Here is a 17,018-nt window from a genome sequence, read left to right on the forward strand (position 1 = left end):
CACACCGAATGTGCTCAATGTGCAAAGCTGCCATAGAAGCTTCACTCACAATCACTGCCAGCTCCACCTCGGTAGCAGCAGGTATGCGAGCAGCAGTGCTTTGGCGCTTGTGTAAAAGCTCACTAGTGAAAGGTGTCACCGTCTGTATGCGGGCAGCAGTGCTTCGGCACTTATGTAAGACTCACTCGTGAAAGGTGTCACCGTCTGTATGGGAGCAGCAGTGCTTTGGCGCTTGTGTAAGAGCCTACTAGTGAAAGGTGTCACTGTCTGTATGCGGGCAGCAGTGCTTCGGCGCTTGTGTAAGACTCACTAGTGAAAGGTGTCACCGTCTGTATGTGAGCAGCAGTGCTTCGGGGCTTGTGTAAGAGCTCACTAGTGAAAGGTATCACCGTCTGTATGCGGGCAGCAGAAGCGGGAGTTGTGTGTGCGCGCAGCAAATGCGCCTAGCACGATCGCAAAAAAAAAAAACGCTAGTGGTGCGCACGCGCGTCACCGCAATTGCTACCTTGCCGGCCACCAGCTTGCTATTACGCACATGCGCGCGCGCGCTCTTGTGCGCGTTCTAGCAAGCTGGTGGCCGGCAAGGTAGCACTTTTAAAAGTACTAAATGTCTCGGTCAGACCAGCGCATGCGCTAGATCAGGTGAGACCTAAAAAGCAGAGGAGACAACAGCAAAAATGGAAGGGAGACTCACGCCAATTGTATCAGGTCTAAGAACCAGTCTGAACATTATCATATAAAAGTACAGAACAAACAAAATGAGTCAAAATCTCCAGACAGATTTACCCTATACAGTATAAAGCAGACAACTAACTCCATGATGACCATACAAATGATCAGGAAAAATAATTTAGTATTAAACTGCAGCAAATAATTCTCCAAAGTAAGCATGAGCAAGATATCTCTCCCTACACTGACTTAAAGGAGCAACCCTAGACTAAAAATCATTTAGTAAAGGTGAAATCAGAAAGGTGCCAGAGGTCTGAGTCTTCAGTAGAAGTCACTTCTACCATGGGTCACGGGGCAAAAAGCCATACAAGCAGACACATAGATCTGCTCCCAGTGAAGTCTTAAGATGTCTCTTCTCTTCCTCTAAAAGTTACAGCATACAATATCAATTGTCTTCAAGGTAGCCAATCCCACGTGTCTTTCACTAGTACTTTTCCATGATTCAGGCACAAACTGGATACTTGCACCACCTTTCCCACATTGAAAAGTAGCGGCTCCATTCGTTCTTGGTCATTTTTCTCTTCCTCCATTAGAAACTTGCCTCCTTGCTTGTTATTATACTGCATCGCTCCTTGACAAACGTTGTCTTCCCATACCTTGCTATCTAACAAAACACTTCTATGCGAAGTGATTAGGCTGGGTCCAAGCCTGCAGTGCAAACAAAATACAAGCAAATAAATTGAAAGATAAATACGAATTACATGTTATACTTTAACATGAGCTTGAATTGTACGTTTTAGTGAGGCCCACTCTTGTCAACTTAGCAGTACACAGGCTAACAGAATAAGTGCACATTTCTATACATGTAATAAATGCAACTTCTATCTAAATACATGAATAAATTGTAAAGAATTACGAAGATGTCATTTCAATTGCACTTGCATGAAAAAATTCTTGTTACACGTTTAAATGTTCAAAGATTAGCTAATACACACACCTTCTAGTTTATTAACCTCACAATGCGACACATATACCCTTATTAGTCACATTCTATTCACAATTCTTCACACACAGTAGTTTAAAAATATGCAATACGCCATTTTCCTCAGTAGCATTAATCACACTATATTTTTGAGTGCGGACTACGTGTGACTGTCATGCAGTCTTACACAATCATAACAGGTGGGATCAAAATGACACTTCTCCACCTGTTAAAAAATATTAGAAAATTACAAATAGCGAGCTGAACAACACTGTACCCTTATATTTAAGTCTTTGTCTCGTGTTATAACAATATTAAAAACGTCTTTAAGACGAAAACCAGGTTCGATATTCGAAAACTACACTGTACCCTTATATTTAAGTCTTTGTCTCGTGTTATAACAATTTTAAAAACGTCTTTAAGACGAAAATCAGGTTCGATATTCGAAAACTAACATTTTGCAAAAAATGTAAGGAACAGAAAAACCAAACAACCCTACAACTGTGGCGCCGCGACACTACAGAGGGATTACGATCTGGGATGTCTCGGTATAGGCAAAAGCGACCGCCCAGGAAACAACACAAATGTTACCGCACCAGAAGTCAAACAGGCTCTGCTAGGTCACCTCCCTTTTCATCAAACTTGCTGTGGGCGTACCCTTGTCATGGGTCGAGACGCAACCCCAAACCCTCAAAAGAATGAGGAAGAAAACGTTGGCACGATATCGGTGGTGCTAAACATCAAACGATGACGCCATCTTTCACTGTGTGATTCAAAATTGAAGTAAGGGAAATTAATACTAGAGACACACAAGAGATACAGTTTTGTTTTTATATATTGATTATCATTTTTCATTCTTAGCTGATTCTGCCATTTATTTCTGAAACGTTCCGATAGTTCAAAACTAAATTTATCAAGTTATTAGAATCAATCAGTACTCATAGTAGAAAAGTAACTATAATTTAAATTTGTTTGCAGACGTTATTTGTCTAAATTGTGGTTTTGGGATATTTCAATAGAATTTAACGCCACATGGAAATGGCCGCCATTTTTGCTGCTGGGTGATCGCAAGCATAATCTCTATCCTGTAGGACAGAAGGAGGAGGAGTTGTCTGTGGTTGTTTTGAGGCCGGGTTGAGCAGGAGCCATTGCTGAAGCTGCGTCACAGGCAGGACAGAACGTATAGGTTTGCTGTATACCGACCAAGGTCCAGTGCGGCGCCATCGTCGCCTCTTTCGCAAATATGGTGAAGATCGCCTTCAGCTCCCCCTTTTCTGGAACCAAGGAGTCTAAGAAAGATGCCGAGGCTTTGGTTCCCGAGCAGGTAATGGAGACAGTGAGAAGGCGGGGGTAGAGACTGGTCAGAGTTCTGAACCTGTTGGAGTCAGTAAGTCTCCTCGGTCGCGAAAAACTGTGGTCCATCCAGAGGTTCCAAATGTTCATCCGTTTACTGGTATAATATGTACGAAGGCGACGACACACCAGGAATTTAGTTATTTAGGAAAAAAAGTCAATTTTTTGAGTGCCGGGCCAACGTACGTATTCCACTGGAAAGACTAGTGGCATTGAGAAGTGGCATCGGCATGTACAACAGTGGTGACGTTTAGATTATTTAGTGACCAGGATCCAACATTTTTGGTTGTGCAGTCTGTTACAGTGGATTTCCTAAGTAGATAAGCGCATTGTCCACGTACTGGAGGGATTCCGAACTGGGAAGACATTCTTCTGTTTACCGACCATCAAACCGTACCGTATATGAGCAGCCCAAGTTTCTTTGCGACAGCAAAAGTTTATCATGTATTTACAGTTCGAGTGTCGAATTTTAAATCCAGAACAAAAATGAACGTTGCAGGATAGCCTTCTTTATCACTCTTCAGGTTTGCTGTGACATAAAAGCTAGCTGTGCATTGGAGAAAGGCCATGTAAATAAAGTTTTGGGGTTTTGTCATCGTTTGAAGAAAATTGTAGACAGTTTACTTTGCACACTGGAAAACTAAAAAGAACTGATGGTATTAGTTTGATTTCAAAAGATTTTATTAGAGAAATTTTATATACACAGTACATATATAGTGAAGGCAATACTGGTGTGGTTCTACTCCGTTAGGGTTACAGTAGGCATATTGTTGACATGATTGGTCGTATGTCCAATAGTTAGGCAATTGTGTTCTAGGCGTGCGCCGACTTTGGCGGTCTTGTGTTGCCCCCGTAAGAAGGAAAAAAGAAAAGGAGAAAGAGGGAAAAGAGAGGACGGGGTGGGTAGCGCGGTCGTTGTCTGCCAAGCTACAGGGTATATATTGCATGGAGGCTGGGGGGCGTCCTACCTAGGGTGGTTTGTGTGAGCTCAGGTAGTTGTCCAAGGAGTGCGACATCTCGCCCTTTGTGGTGGGGTGGGATGAGTATTTTGATGTTATGTCGTCTGTCCCTCTTAGAAATGTGATCCAGTTTAGCCAGCTTTTAAAGGTTGCCTTCCCTGTGTCTTTCCAGTTCGCCAGGATAGTTTTGACTGCCGCTGTGAGAAGGTGGTCGATTAGTTCACTATCATTTTTGGACTGGATTTCTGGGGCCATGAAGGCGGCTACTAGCCCTAGGAAATCTGTCTGCAGTGAGTGCCCTGTTATGCTGTTTATGAATGCTCTTATTTTACCCCAAAATGTCTTAACTTTGGTGTAGTAAAAGATGGTGTGCTAGGTCTCCTTTTTGTTTATGGCAGTTCCAGCATAGGTCGTTGTCGCGTAGCCCGACCGCTGCCAGTCGGGATGGGGTCCAATATGCTTTATGGAGGAGCCAGTATTTAGTTTGGGCTAGGGTTGGAGTCACCTTATTTTGGATGCTGAGGTCCAGAGGCGGAGCTTTTCTCTCTCACTGAATTGTCTGGTGTGATGGGTTTTCCAATAATCTAATGTTTTGGCGTTTAATCTTTTTGTTACCGGGCAGAGGAGTTTGTATAGGTGTGACGTTTGGGGTCCAATTTTGTTTAGGTTCGCCGTCTATAGCAGAATCGATGGGACCTCCCTGTTAAGGTCTGCTCTTGTAATTGCCGCCTTTATTTTTAGGAAGTTATAGAATTCAATATCTGGTAGGTTGTGCAAGTGTTTTAGGGTGGCGAAAGTGAGCGGGGTATTGAGCTTTTGTAACTGGTTGCCGTGGAGATGTGCCGTTCGTACCATGCGTTAAAGTTTAGTTTCTTGTCATTGTATTTTATTTTGGTATTGTACCATATAGATTCCCAACTTGTGTTTTTAATGCTCCTCTCCATCTTTTTGTCGGCTTTGAGGAGGGCGTTCTTAGTGTTTTTGAGTATGGTGTTGGCCTCGGGATGTTTGTTAGCGGTAAATAGGGCTAAGGGATCGAGACCTTTTAGGGTTGCTCTCTCTAGCTCCAGCCATACCGGTGTGTACGCCTGCTCGGATGAGAGCCAGTATATACCTTGTTTGGCTAGGCATGCTGTCTGGAATGTTTTGAAGTTGGTAATGTTTAGTCCTCCTAGTGTTTTGCTTAGTCTTAGTTTCTGCAGGCTAATCCTGGGTTTCTTGTCTCTCCAGAGGAATTTATTGGTCAGGGTATCTAGTTTTTTGTGGAAATCCTCTGTGGTTAATAGTGGGAGCATGCTGAGCAGGTAGTTAACCATGTGTGTTAGCATCATTTTTATTGTTTCCACCCTTCCCCACCAGCTGATAAATTTTGGTGACCATGCCTTTAACTTCTCTTTCAGTTTGTTTAGTATTGATTTTTCGTTGTAATCGAGTGATGTTTTGAGATCCCTACCGAAGTGAAGACCAAGATACTTCAGGAAGTTTTTCTGCCAAGCCAGCCCAGAGACACCCAATACTGCCCTAGTTGTATGGACATTTAAAGGTTTGCATTCCAACTTGTCCCTATTGAGTTTATAGCCCGACACTTGTGCGTATTCCTCGATGGTGGACATTAGAGCTGCTATCGAGGGGCCGGGGTTCTCAGTTGTAATGAGTATGTCATCTGTGTATGCAGCTAGCTTAATCGTCTTCCCCTTAATAGGGATTCCTTTTATTTCACTATTATCCCTGATCATGGACAGAAGTGGTTCCAGGGAGAGTAGGAAGAGTGCTGGGGAAAGTGGGCAGCCTTGTCTAGTCCCTCTGCCTAGTGTGAGCAGCTCAGAGGTGCCCCCGTTGACTACCACGCAGGCTTTCGGTTCGTTATATAGCGCCATCACCATTCTTCTATACTTTTCTCCTAGCCCGAACTTTTGCATGCATTGCTCAAGGAAGGGCCTAGATACCCTGTCAAATGCTTTCTCTGCATCGAGTGTGATCATTACTGCTGGCACGTCGTTGGTAGAGGCGTGGTTAATTAAGTGACATAGGAGTCTCGTATTGTCTTGGGACATCCTGTTCTTGAGGAATCCCACCTGAGAGTTGTGGATTAGATTTGGGAGCTGCGCGTTTAGTCTTGCTGCAAGAATTTTTGCATAGATCTTGCAGTCTACGTTAATTAGTGAGATCGGACGATAGTTTTGTGGGTGTTGTGGGTCCTTGCCCTCTTTTGGGATGACTATTATGTTGGCCTCTGCCATGGAGCTGGTCATCTTACCATTTTGGATGCCGTGTGTGAAGACCTCTTCCATTGTGGGTTTGATTATGCGGAGGAAGTGTTTATAGAACGCTGCTGTGTACCCGTCTGGCCTAGGGGCTTTGTTGTCCTTGAGTGTTGATACCCCTTTCTCTAACTCTGGCCCCGTTATGTCTTGTTCTAGGGACGATCTTTGTGTATCCGACAGCTTGGGTAGGTTTAGTTTACATAGGAGGCTGGCTCCTCCGTCTGCTTTGAGGTTTTTGTCTTCCCTGTAAAGGCACTCATAGAAGTCTTTAAAGACCTTGAGGATTCCCTTGTTTGACGTTTGCGACTTCTTATTAGTGTCTGTAATTGCTGCAATTGTGTGCTTACTCTTAAGGTATGCGGCTAGTGCTTTCCCTGCTCTGTTCGTTGGGCATAGGTTTATTGCTTTGTATTTATTTATCCACGTGCCCGCCCTTTCACTTAGCATCTTGTTGAGCTCATATTTCTTCCTGGTGAGGTCTGTGAGGGCATTCTTGTCTGTTAGGTTGGAGATATGGCTTATTTCCAGGTCTTTAATCTGCTGTTCTAGCTCTAATACTTTTTTGTTTCTTTCTTTGTTCTTTCTAGATTTGATGCTAAGTATGTTACCCCTGACTGTGGCTTTCATGGTGTCCCAAAGGGTGTGTCTATCTGTGTCTTGATTGTCGTTGAACTCTAGATACTCTTTTATGGTTTCCTCTATTTCAGTTACATTGGCCGGGTTTTTAAGGATGTCGCTGTTGAATCTCCACCTGCGGCTTGCGTGTTCGTTAGGTCGCCCGCTGTGTGTTAGACTAATGTGTGAGTGGCCTGATATTGTTCTTGGAGTGATTTCTGTGAGATCTATGAGATGTGTATGTGAGGCTGAAATGAGGATGTAGTCGATCCTGCTGTATGAGTTGTGCGGATGCGATTAGAAGGTGAAGTCCCTGGTGTCTGGGTGTTGGAGTCGCCAGGGGTCTCTAAGATGGAACTTGGCACATAGGTTCTTAAGGGTATTCTGCCCCTGAGTGCAGTGACTGCTTCTTTGCGGGTGTTTGACTGTGGCATGGTCTAATACCTGGTTGAGGTCCCCAGCTACGATCAGGAGGTCCTCTTGGGGAAGCTTGCTCTGTCTGTTCTCAACTTCTCCCCAGAACTCATTGTCCTCTGTGTTGGGCCCATATATGTTGGCAATGTGGATCGTCTCCTCCCCAGTTTGAGTCATTATTAGGATTCTCCCTTCCTCATCGGCGTAGCTCTCATGTACTGCTGGTCTGGCTCTCTTGTTTATCAGTGTGACTGCTCCCTCTTTTTTTTTTTGTGCACTGCTGGCGAGCACAACGCTTGCCCTATCCAGTTCGCCCTGAGTCGCTGAGCATCGTCTGCTGATGTTGGTTTCTTGGAGCACGCACACATCACTCTTTAGTTTGCTTAGGTATTCTATCACTTTCCTTCTCTTGACCGGGTGGTTGAGCCCTTTAACATTGAATGAGACTACTTTGATGCTGGAAAGTAGATGGTTATGTGCGGTTTGTATCATTTCTTAACGTGCGTATCACTCTTTAGTAAGAAGGTCCTGAGTGTGTCTACCGGCCTTGCATGCGAACCTAGGTTGCCCTCTGTCGGTGCCTCCATGTCATGCTTGCTTGTTTGTGTAGGATGGCTTAGTAGCCTCGTGCCTCTGTCCGTAAAGGAGAAGGAGAAGATAGAGCAGGAGAAAGAAGAGAAGCCTGGAAAACAAGGAAGATTGTGCGTGGAGACCCCCCCCCCTCCGGCCCCCCTCTCCTTCCTCCTCCCCCCAAAAAAAATTGCAGTATGAGCGTGCGATAGCAACGTTCCCTCCTCCCCCTCCCCCGAGGTCTTGTGATGAGTTAAGATCGGACTTTCACACAAGGTGTCAATCAGTAGAGCATGTTATGGGTGTTAAAACGTTTCCCCTTGACGCTCGTGCCCCCACCCGGCCTCAACACCGGTGAGCACAGTTCAAATTCAAAAGCATATGTAATTGTTCCTGTTGCGTCGCAGATCGCTCTGCCCGCGGTCAGCGGTTTCACTATGGCTGAGGCATTTGGCGTATCTTGAGTTAGATCGGTTAGCTTAGTCTGTATGGTATGCACAGCGCTGGGGAGCCTTCTGGCTTCTGTTTAGTTATGTAGCGAAATTCCGAATTGGTGGTTCCCGTGCGGGACCGTGGGCTCATTTGGCCGTCCTTGTTTCTGATGGGTCCCAAAGTCAAAATCCCCTGTCTTCAATGACAGGCGTTCTAGTTGTCCTTAGCCCCCCCTGTCTCTGTGTTATCCGTTGAGGCTCTCCTTTTCGTCGTTCCTGGGGTTTGGGCTTCCATATCTTCTGGTGCTGGACCGTGTAGGTACCTTCTCAGTTCGTTGGGGTCATCGAAAACCAGCGTACGCCATGTGTCTGTGATTCTAAGCCTTGCTGGCCCCGCAAAGCTGAAAGTGACGTTGTTTTTCCGCATTCTCTCCCTTAGCGCTGGGAATCCCTTTCTGGTCTCGACTGTTTGCCTTGAGAAGTCTTGCGTGATTATTATTTTGTTGCCGTTCCATCTTAGGTTCGGGTTTTTCCGTGCCACTGCAAAGATCGCTTCTGTCTGGTTAGAACGTAGGGGTTTGCAGATGATTGGTCGCGGGCCACGACCTTGTGGCGGTATGACTGCTGGTACTCTGTATGCTTTGTCCACTTCAAACTGCCTGTCAAACTTTAGACCTGTTAGCATTGGTGACAGCTCTTCTATGAGAGGTGCGCAGGATCCAGGTTTGTCTTCTCCCTCTGGAATTCCAAGCTGCCTTGAGAAGTCTTGCGTGATTATTATTTTGTTGCCGTTCCATCTTAGGTTTGGGTTTTTCCGTGCCACTGCAAAGATCGCTTCTGTCTGGTTAGAACGTAGGGGTTTGCAGATGATTGGTCGCGGGCCACATCCTTGTGGCGGTATGACTGCTGGTATTCTGTATGCTTTGTCCACTTCAAACTGCCTGTCAAACTTTAGACCTGTTATCATTGGTAACAGCTCTTCTATGAGAGCTGCGCAGGATCCAGGTTTGTCTTCTTCTCCCTCGGGAATTCCAAGCAGTCTTATGTTCTCTATTCTGCTCCGGTCGTCCTTGTCTGCAAGCTATTTCTGTAGGTAGTCCGAGGCTTTGGTGATGGACTGCAAAGACTTGTTTGCCTGCACATTATCGTCGTCCATGTCGCTGATGCGCTGCTCCGCTGCATCTATCCTGTTGTTCGCTTTGTGCTGGTCTGCCCTTATGGCTGCCAACTCCAGTTGCATGTTGTCTATTGTCTGCTTCATAGATTTGGCCAGGTCGTTGCCTTCGTTGATTTTTTTTTTTGAGGATCATGTCCAGCGTTATTTCATTCTTTTGCTTTTGCGGGGATTCTGGTGAGACTTTCCTGTATTTCTTAGCTTCACTGGATGGTTTGCTCTCATGACCTGCTATTGTTGCGAAACCTCTTCTTACTAGGTAGCTATCGAGTCTGCAGCTTTTTTGCTGTGAGGAGACGGGTTTGGTTGGGTCACCTCTTGCCTCTGACTTCTCCCTCTTTGTGTCTTGTCGGTCTAGCCTGTATCTGCTTGGCTCCGGTATGGACCATGTCCTGGTCTTTGCTCCTGCCAGCTCCACACTTGTTTCGTCGCTCTCAGGTGTGACGCCCCCCCTTATCCTCTGGGATAGAGTGCTGTTTTGAGAGGTTTGTTTGTGTTGGTTGGATTGGACTGCTGGTCTTTTCTCTTTGGGTGCTATTCTCTATTCGTCAAGCTGGCCCTTCTTGGTTACTGCCTTCTGGGGTCTTGCAGTGCACGGATTGTGCTCTTCCTCTTTTGCTGATTTACATGGCGCTAGTGGTCTCGAGCCGCTAGTGGTCGTGTTTGGGTGAGGCCCAGCGCACACGTTGCCTGCGAGTTGTGGATTGTTGCTTCTCTCACTTGCCCACAGATCCTTGGCCACCTCGTCACTTGTGTGCGCACCCAGCTAGCTTGTGGCCGCACCTGGGGTAGGGATTTTGCTGCACTGGCGCCTCGGTTAGCGTTGGTCTGGCTGTTATGCAAGTTGGAAGCCTGTTGTGGCCTGATCATGGCCCATTTGACTTGCACCTCTTTTGTTGCTGGTCGGTTGCGGTGGGCGGCGGGGGAGCAGGGCGCCTCCCTAGCGAGTGCGGGGTTATTTGTTTTAGCGGGCAAAGGCAGGTTGGATTTTGGAAGCGTTTGTGCAGGTACCGCTGATTATCAGACCGCCGCAGCAGTCTAGTGTCTGGCCAAAATGGCGGCTTCCACTGGGGCACCTTCAGTTTCGTTTTCCGTTTCCCTCCGTGAGCTTCCCCCGTTTTGCCACTGGCCTTCTTCTCTTCGCGCCTTCCTGCCCTTTTCTGTAGCGCCAAAGGCTTCCGGTGGTCTCTATTGCCTTTCAGACCACTTTCGTTCGGCCACAGTGAGACTTGGCGCCCACAGCAATGGCGGCCTTCATCAACGGGCTTTCGGTTTCAGGAAGCCCGTTTGCGTGTCGCAGGCCCGTGCAGCCGCCTCTTCCCCAGTTAATCTGTTTGGCACTTACATGGATGCTATCAGCAGGGGGTGGTTCGAGGTTACCACTGAGTTTCTTACTGCGGCCACTCCCGGTGATTCTCGGGTTATCAGCGTTCCGTGTACCGTTCCTTTGTTATTGTGTGGGCGCCGTTTTGCTGAGCCCTGCTCGTATCTCCCTTCGTGTTGGGATGTTTGCAAAAACTCTCTGAAACTTGGGTTCATTGTCGCCATTGTGTGCCCCAGGAGTTCCGATGTGTTTGTGGCTTCTTTCAGCTCTGGACGGTGCTCGTTTTCACTGCTATTGCGCCGTTGTTTCCCTCCGGGTTGTGGAGGTAACGGACCTAGGCGCCCGTCCTCATTGCCGTCCAAGCCACGCCCCCGATGGTATTAGTTTGCAATCAAAACTTTTCTTTTCACTTCTCGAATCTCGCTCTTCAGGAAAGAGAGAGTGCAATCTCAAAACAATCTTAAAGTGAGTCTTCCAAAACCTGTGTGATTTTGTGTTGCATGTGCGTGTTTTGTGATTGTGTTACATGCGCGTGTACACATTTTCTGATTGTGTTATCCGTGGTCATGATGGTGGTAAGAGAACACCGCGCTCGTGTCATCCTTTTCGCCAGTAGCTAGCGGTTACTATGATGCCGTTTTGTACAGTGCTTGTTTTTATTAGGCATCAACGGGTGGGAACAGACTTGATAGGGGGGTGGGGACGCTGCAGGGTTTGAAAATGCATTGTGGATATATATACACACGGCGAGCCGGTTAGCTGCATCGTTAGATTGGACCTCTGTGTAAGCACATCTTGTTTCGCTGTGGAATAAATGTTACCATAATCTTTCATGGATTACCTGTAGCCTTCCTTTTCAACCACGCCCGTCTATCTTCAAATCACTTTCAACATTGGCGACTAGCGGGAGCTACGCGTGTCACTTCAAGGATAGGGTATTTTCACATGTACTGGATTTTCTATTGAATTCAGCCTGGATTTTGGAAGATGTGTCTTGTGCAGTCTCAGTAATACTATTTGAGTTGATGCTCACCGCCTTCCCATTTTGCACAAAATGGTTTCTACCATAGCAGGGCAAAAGTGTTTTCCTGTATTGATCTTGACCGTGCTTACCACCAGGTGGTCCTTGATGATAATTCCAAGAACTTAACTGTTTTCATTACACCATAGCGGACTCGGTAGCTCCCACACTCCAATGTATTTGGAACTCTTCCATCACGTCAGGAGTTTTCCCAGACGTCTGGAAGCATGCTACTCTCCTTCCCCTAAAGAAAAAACCAAATGGGGACCCAGATGACCTCACGAATCTCCGCCCAATATCCCTCCTAGCCGCCCCGGGAAAAATGCTGGAAAAAGTTATACAACGCCAACTGTGTAAATTCGTGGAAACCAGCAACATTCTACATGAAACTCAATCTGGCTTTCGGCCCGGCTTTAGCACAGAAACAGCGCTCATAGAGGTAGCCGAATCAGTGAGGTGGTCGATGGATGCAGGAAATTCAGCAATGCTGGTACTCCTGGATCTGTCGGCCGCCTTCGATACGGTGGACCACGCCAGATTACTCAGCCGGCTGGCAGAGATAGGCATTCAAGACAGAGCGTTGGGGTGGATAAACTCCTACCTATCTCAGAGAACGCAGAAGGTGGCACTTGGGACGATCTCTTCCACACCCAAAACCCTCAGCTGTGGAGTCCCGCAGGGCTCGGCCCTTAGCCCTCTCTTGTTCAACATCTACCTGGCCCCCCTCTTTACGCTAATTGCCAACTGGGGTGTCAAGGCAATCTCATATGCCGATGACACCCAGTTGGTATTTCCATACTCTGAGGTGACGCAGGACTCTTTCTCAAACTTTAAAGGCTGTCTCCAGGACATTGCTCACTGGATGAATACTAATAAATTAAAACTGAATGCCAATAAAACCGAAGTCATCTTCTTCGGCAAGGGTCCCACCCCCGCCCCAGATCTCTGGTGGCCTTTGAAAATGGGCCCCCCCCCCTTCGCCCAGTCACTCGGCAAAAAACCTTGGAGTGAGATGGGATGATAAAATGTCCTTTACTTCCCATATCCAACAAGTGGCCGGATGCTGCTTGAGCAAGCTAAGAAACCTCCGAAAAATTCTTAGACTTCTACCGGAGAGCTGCAGAAAAATGGTCGTCCATGCAACTGTCACCTCACGGCTGGACTATGCCAATGGTCTATACCTGGGCCTCCCAAAATACCTGACCCACAAACTTCAGGTAGTTCAAAATGCGGCTGCGAGACTGTTACTGCGAATCCCTTTCAAGCAGTCAGTCTCTCCGCATCTTCGAACCCTGCACTGGCTGCCAGTGGCCAACCGTATAAAATTCAAAGCCCTGACGCTTGCGTTCAGAACTTTGCATGGCTCCTGCCCACCTTACCTAAAAAAACGCCTTCCAAGATACTCCCAAAGACGCGCACTACGGTCTAATGACCGTGTCCAATTGGTCGTCCCGCGAGCTAAAAAGGCCCGCCTTGGCGGTCGTACCTTTTCAGCAAACGTCTCCGCTCTGTGGAACTCCTTACCACAAGCAATCCAGCAGGCCCCATCCGAATCCTGCTTTAGGAAGATGCTAAAGACATGGCTCTTCACCCAGCCACGCTAGTTCTTACTATCTTTGCCCCAGGCTATCTGTGTTCTACTAGCGCCGGGACACCTCCTCGTGAGGTAGCTGTTCGCGCTGTATAAAATCCAGTATTATTATTATTATTATTATTATTATTATTATTACACCTGAAGGTTTATTCAGATTGTGTTGCATGCCTTTTGGGTAGGCCAGTGCAGCGTCTATATTCCAGAGGCTCATTAAAGAAACCCTTGAGGGTGTAACGGGTGCAGTGGCATTTCAAGGTGACATCCTGTTTTTTAGAAGGGATAATGAAGGTCATGATAACTTGAAGAAGGTCCTTTCAGCCTTTTCATCAAAAGGTCTGACTTTACGACTTGCAAAATGTAAGTTCAGGAAACTGGAATTGGAATATTTAGGGCACAACAAAAGTGGGAATGGTATTCAACCAAAGAAAAGCCACATTGATAACCTCATCAAGGCTCTGGTCCCAAGCTCTAAGGAGCAGTTGGTAGCGTTTCTATGCCTTATTGAGTTTTATGCAAAATGTATTCCTAACTATGCATCAACGGTGGAGATAGTCGGATCTTTACTTAAAAGGAATCAAGAACAGTCTGCGACATTTGAGATAAATGCCGTCTCCCTGAGCACAACCAATTGGAACGTGAAGACGTTCTGAAGAATTGTAATCAAGCTTCAACAAATCATGATTTCCATCATAGTTTATTCCATGTTATATCCACAGGAAATTGCTCAAATCATTAAGCAGATTGCTAGTTAGATATCCTTCAACTTTCCCAAGGAATATGCATAAGAATCATTGAGAATTCACCCAATGCATTTCGGACTGGTAAAGTCCTTCATCAGGGGTAGTCTGAAAATAATATAAACAAAAATATATGTTGGATCTTTTCAATTGTCAAGTTGCACAAAAAACATAGGAGGTCGACTAAGTTATGAGTGATAACCAGCATGCTGTATGGTGATACATAATTCAGCCAGTATAACGTGTCAGGTTGAATGAGAAACAACTTAAAGTCCTAGAACGGGTAGCAGTGAAACCATGGAACAAACAGAATAATAAGACGTGACTAAACCGTCAGAAGCAATATTACATGAATCGCAAAGCGGAATATGCCCTAAGTGTAAAGGACTCTCCCAAAATGTGTTGGATAGGTGTTAACGGGTTGAGAAATTTAAATAGTACAGGGAACAAAAACGTGTTGGGGTAAGTGCAAAAACGTTGTTGATCTTGAACTTCTGAGACCGGTTATGTAGGAAGGAGGAGAACCATTTGAGAACAGTTCCGGATAAACCCATTCTGGTATTTAGCAGCTCCAGTAGGTTCTCATGTTTGACAGTATCGAATGCTGAGGAGAGATCAAGAAGGATGAGGAGGCAGGAATCATTGCGATCAAGGATTTGGAGGGCGTCATCAATTATGTGCGTCATAGCCGTTTCCGTGCTGTGTTTCGCTCGGAAGCCTGATTGATGAGGGTTGAGGAGGTCAAACTGATCAATGTGTTTTCAGTTGGAGTTGAACGCATTTTCCAGCAGTTTGGCCAAGGTGGGGATATTGGTGATAGGGTGGTAATTGTTTAGGTCAGTCGGGTCAGCTGTAGGTTTCTTGAGTATAGGCGTGACTTGCCCCACCTTGAGGGGGTCTGGGATGAGTCCTTGTTTAAGGGAGCTGTTAATGATTTTAGTCCAGAGTGGAAGGAGCAGGGGGGAGAAGTCTTTTTTACAGCATTAGCAGGTAGGAGGTCTGTGAAGTTATTAGAGGGTTTCAAGGTGCCGAGCAGTTTCTGAATTGTTTCTTCAGAGTAGGTGTCGAAGGATGTTCAAGATGCGTTGTTTTTAGGTTGTGGTAGTCATGCTGATGGGGTTTGAGTATCGGCTTGCATCAATGAGGAGATCACTTCCTATGTTGTCGGTCTTTAGCTTAAAGAAATCAGAAAAGTCTTCACAGTGTGGAATAACGCTTGTTGTGCTGTTTGATTGTAAGGGTTGCATCTTGGTTTGTGTTTTGACTAGTTCGAACAGTTTTCTTGGTCGGTTTTTTGCTTGGTCCAGCTGGAGGCTAAAGAATTCAGATTTCGAGCGCTTATTTTCCTAAAGTAGGCATTTCTCTTGTTCTTAAGCGTTTTAAGGTGCAGTGCTGAGGGGTCAGATCTCCAGGTGCGCTCTGCCATGCGCATAGCACGCCTGTCTTCATTGAGTCTACCATCATACCAAGAATTCGAGTTCTTGGTGGAGACTCTCTTCAGTTGCAGGGGGGCAGCTTTGTTGATTATTGAGTTCATAGAATCGAGGTAGTGGTCGGTCAGTGATTGAACATCAGAGGCGCCCGAAGGGGGAAGGAGGAGACTGCAGGTGTGGGAAGGCAAGGAGTTAGGGTTAAGATTCTTCATGTCCCTTTTCCACATCTTGGATTTGGTGGGTTGAGCCGGGTTAGGTTTAACTTTTTCGTTGATGAAGAAAGTGACAATGTGGTGGTCTGACCAGTCACAGGGTTGGATCGCCCCCAGTTGGGTAGAGTCCTCTTTGGCGATGATAAGGTCGAGGATCGAGCCTTTGTCGTGTGTTGGGCTGTTGCATATTTGGGTGAGGTCGAGTGCATTAAGGAAATTTTTGAGACTATTCACCACTGCGTCTTTCTGATCGTTCCAGTGGAGATTGAAGTCACCCAGGTAGATTTGAGTGATCTGCCGACCGGCGTTGGATGAGATCGTATCCATGAGTTGTTGGGTGAAGGTGAGGTTGTCCCCGGGCGGGTGGTAGATGACATGTAAGGAGCAAACCGGTTTGCCCTCGCTAGAGATATCGAGGCAGAAGAGTTCACAGGACGTGAGGGAGGGGGGAGGTGACTTTAGTAACAGAGAGGTTGCTCCTAAAAATGCATGCGATTCCCGCGCCCGTCTTGCCAGTCCTGTCGAGTCTAATGATGTGGTAGTTGGGGGGGGGGGGGGGGACTAGTATGTCCATTATAGGTGTAGAAGTTTGTTAGCCATGTTTCAGTCAGAATGGCTAGGTCAAGATCCATTGTTATGATGAGATCCGCGATGTCGGAGGAGTGTCTCGGGGCCGATCTGCAGTTGAGTAGGATGCATTTGAGTCTGGGGGTGAGAATGGTGATCGAGTGTTCTTGAGAGAGGGGGACTTTTCTGAGATTATTGGGGACGGAACTTCTGTTGCTTAGAGTGGGGGGCCTAAGGGGATTTGTGAGAATTGTGGGTATGGGGAGGTGTGTGGTGGTTGTGTGTTTTAAGGGACCTGGGCCAAATGAGCGAAGAAGGGTGCCTGAGTCGTGGTCCGAAAGGGTGTTGAGGGCGCGACGGGGGCGGTAGGTGTGATTGCGGGATGGGATAGAGGCCCACGCGGGGAGAATTGCTTGAGAGGATCGGTGGGAAGGATGGGGGACTTTTTGGGTGAGGAAGTGTGGGTGGGTAGGGGGTGACTGGGGTGTGTGAGAAGAAGTTCTTTGATGGTATGGAGAACTTCTTTGACTTGTAGGAGGGTGGATATAATCATGTCCAGAGGTGGATTGGGGATGGTGTTGGGGAAGAGAGCTGTGGGCGAGTGGTTGAGTAGGGAGCTGGAAAGGGAACTGGGTAGGGGGGGGATATGCTAGCGGTAGTGCAGGGCTCTGAGGTAATAGTAAGAGGGGTGGCATTTGA

General features: G+C 46.7%; 1 protein-coding gene and 1 long non-coding RNA gene across 2 annotated transcripts in view; one reads left to right on the top strand and one right to left on the bottom strand.

Moving 5' to 3' along the window:
- Positions 1-833: 833 nt before the first annotated feature.
- Positions 834-2,237, bottom strand: LOC144827715 (uncharacterized). The gene is made up of 2 exons (XR_013610325.1): positions 2,146-2,237; positions 834-1,377 (listed from the first exon to the last, which is right to left on the bottom strand). It is a non-coding gene; the product is annotated as an uncharacterized LOC144827715 (long non-coding RNA).
- Positions 2,238-2,688: 451 nt separating this feature from the next.
- The window catches only part of ITM2A (integral membrane protein 2A), a 97,973-nt gene continuing 83,643 nt past the window's right edge, over positions 2,689-17,018 (top strand). The window contains exon 1 of the mRNA XM_078688514.1: positions 2,689-2,975. Within this exon, the coding sequence (XP_078544640.1) occupies positions 2,895-2,975 (81 nt within the window). The 5' untranslated portion in view covers positions 2,689-2,894. The remainder of the gene's footprint in view (positions 2,976-17,018) is intronic.

This window comes from Lissotriton helveticus, chromosome 4_1 (assembly GCF_964261635.1).
Source record: "Lissotriton helveticus chromosome 4_1, aLisHel1.1, whole genome shotgun sequence".
Taxonomy (NCBI): domain Eukaryota; kingdom Metazoa; phylum Chordata; class Amphibia; order Caudata; family Salamandridae; genus Lissotriton; species Lissotriton helveticus.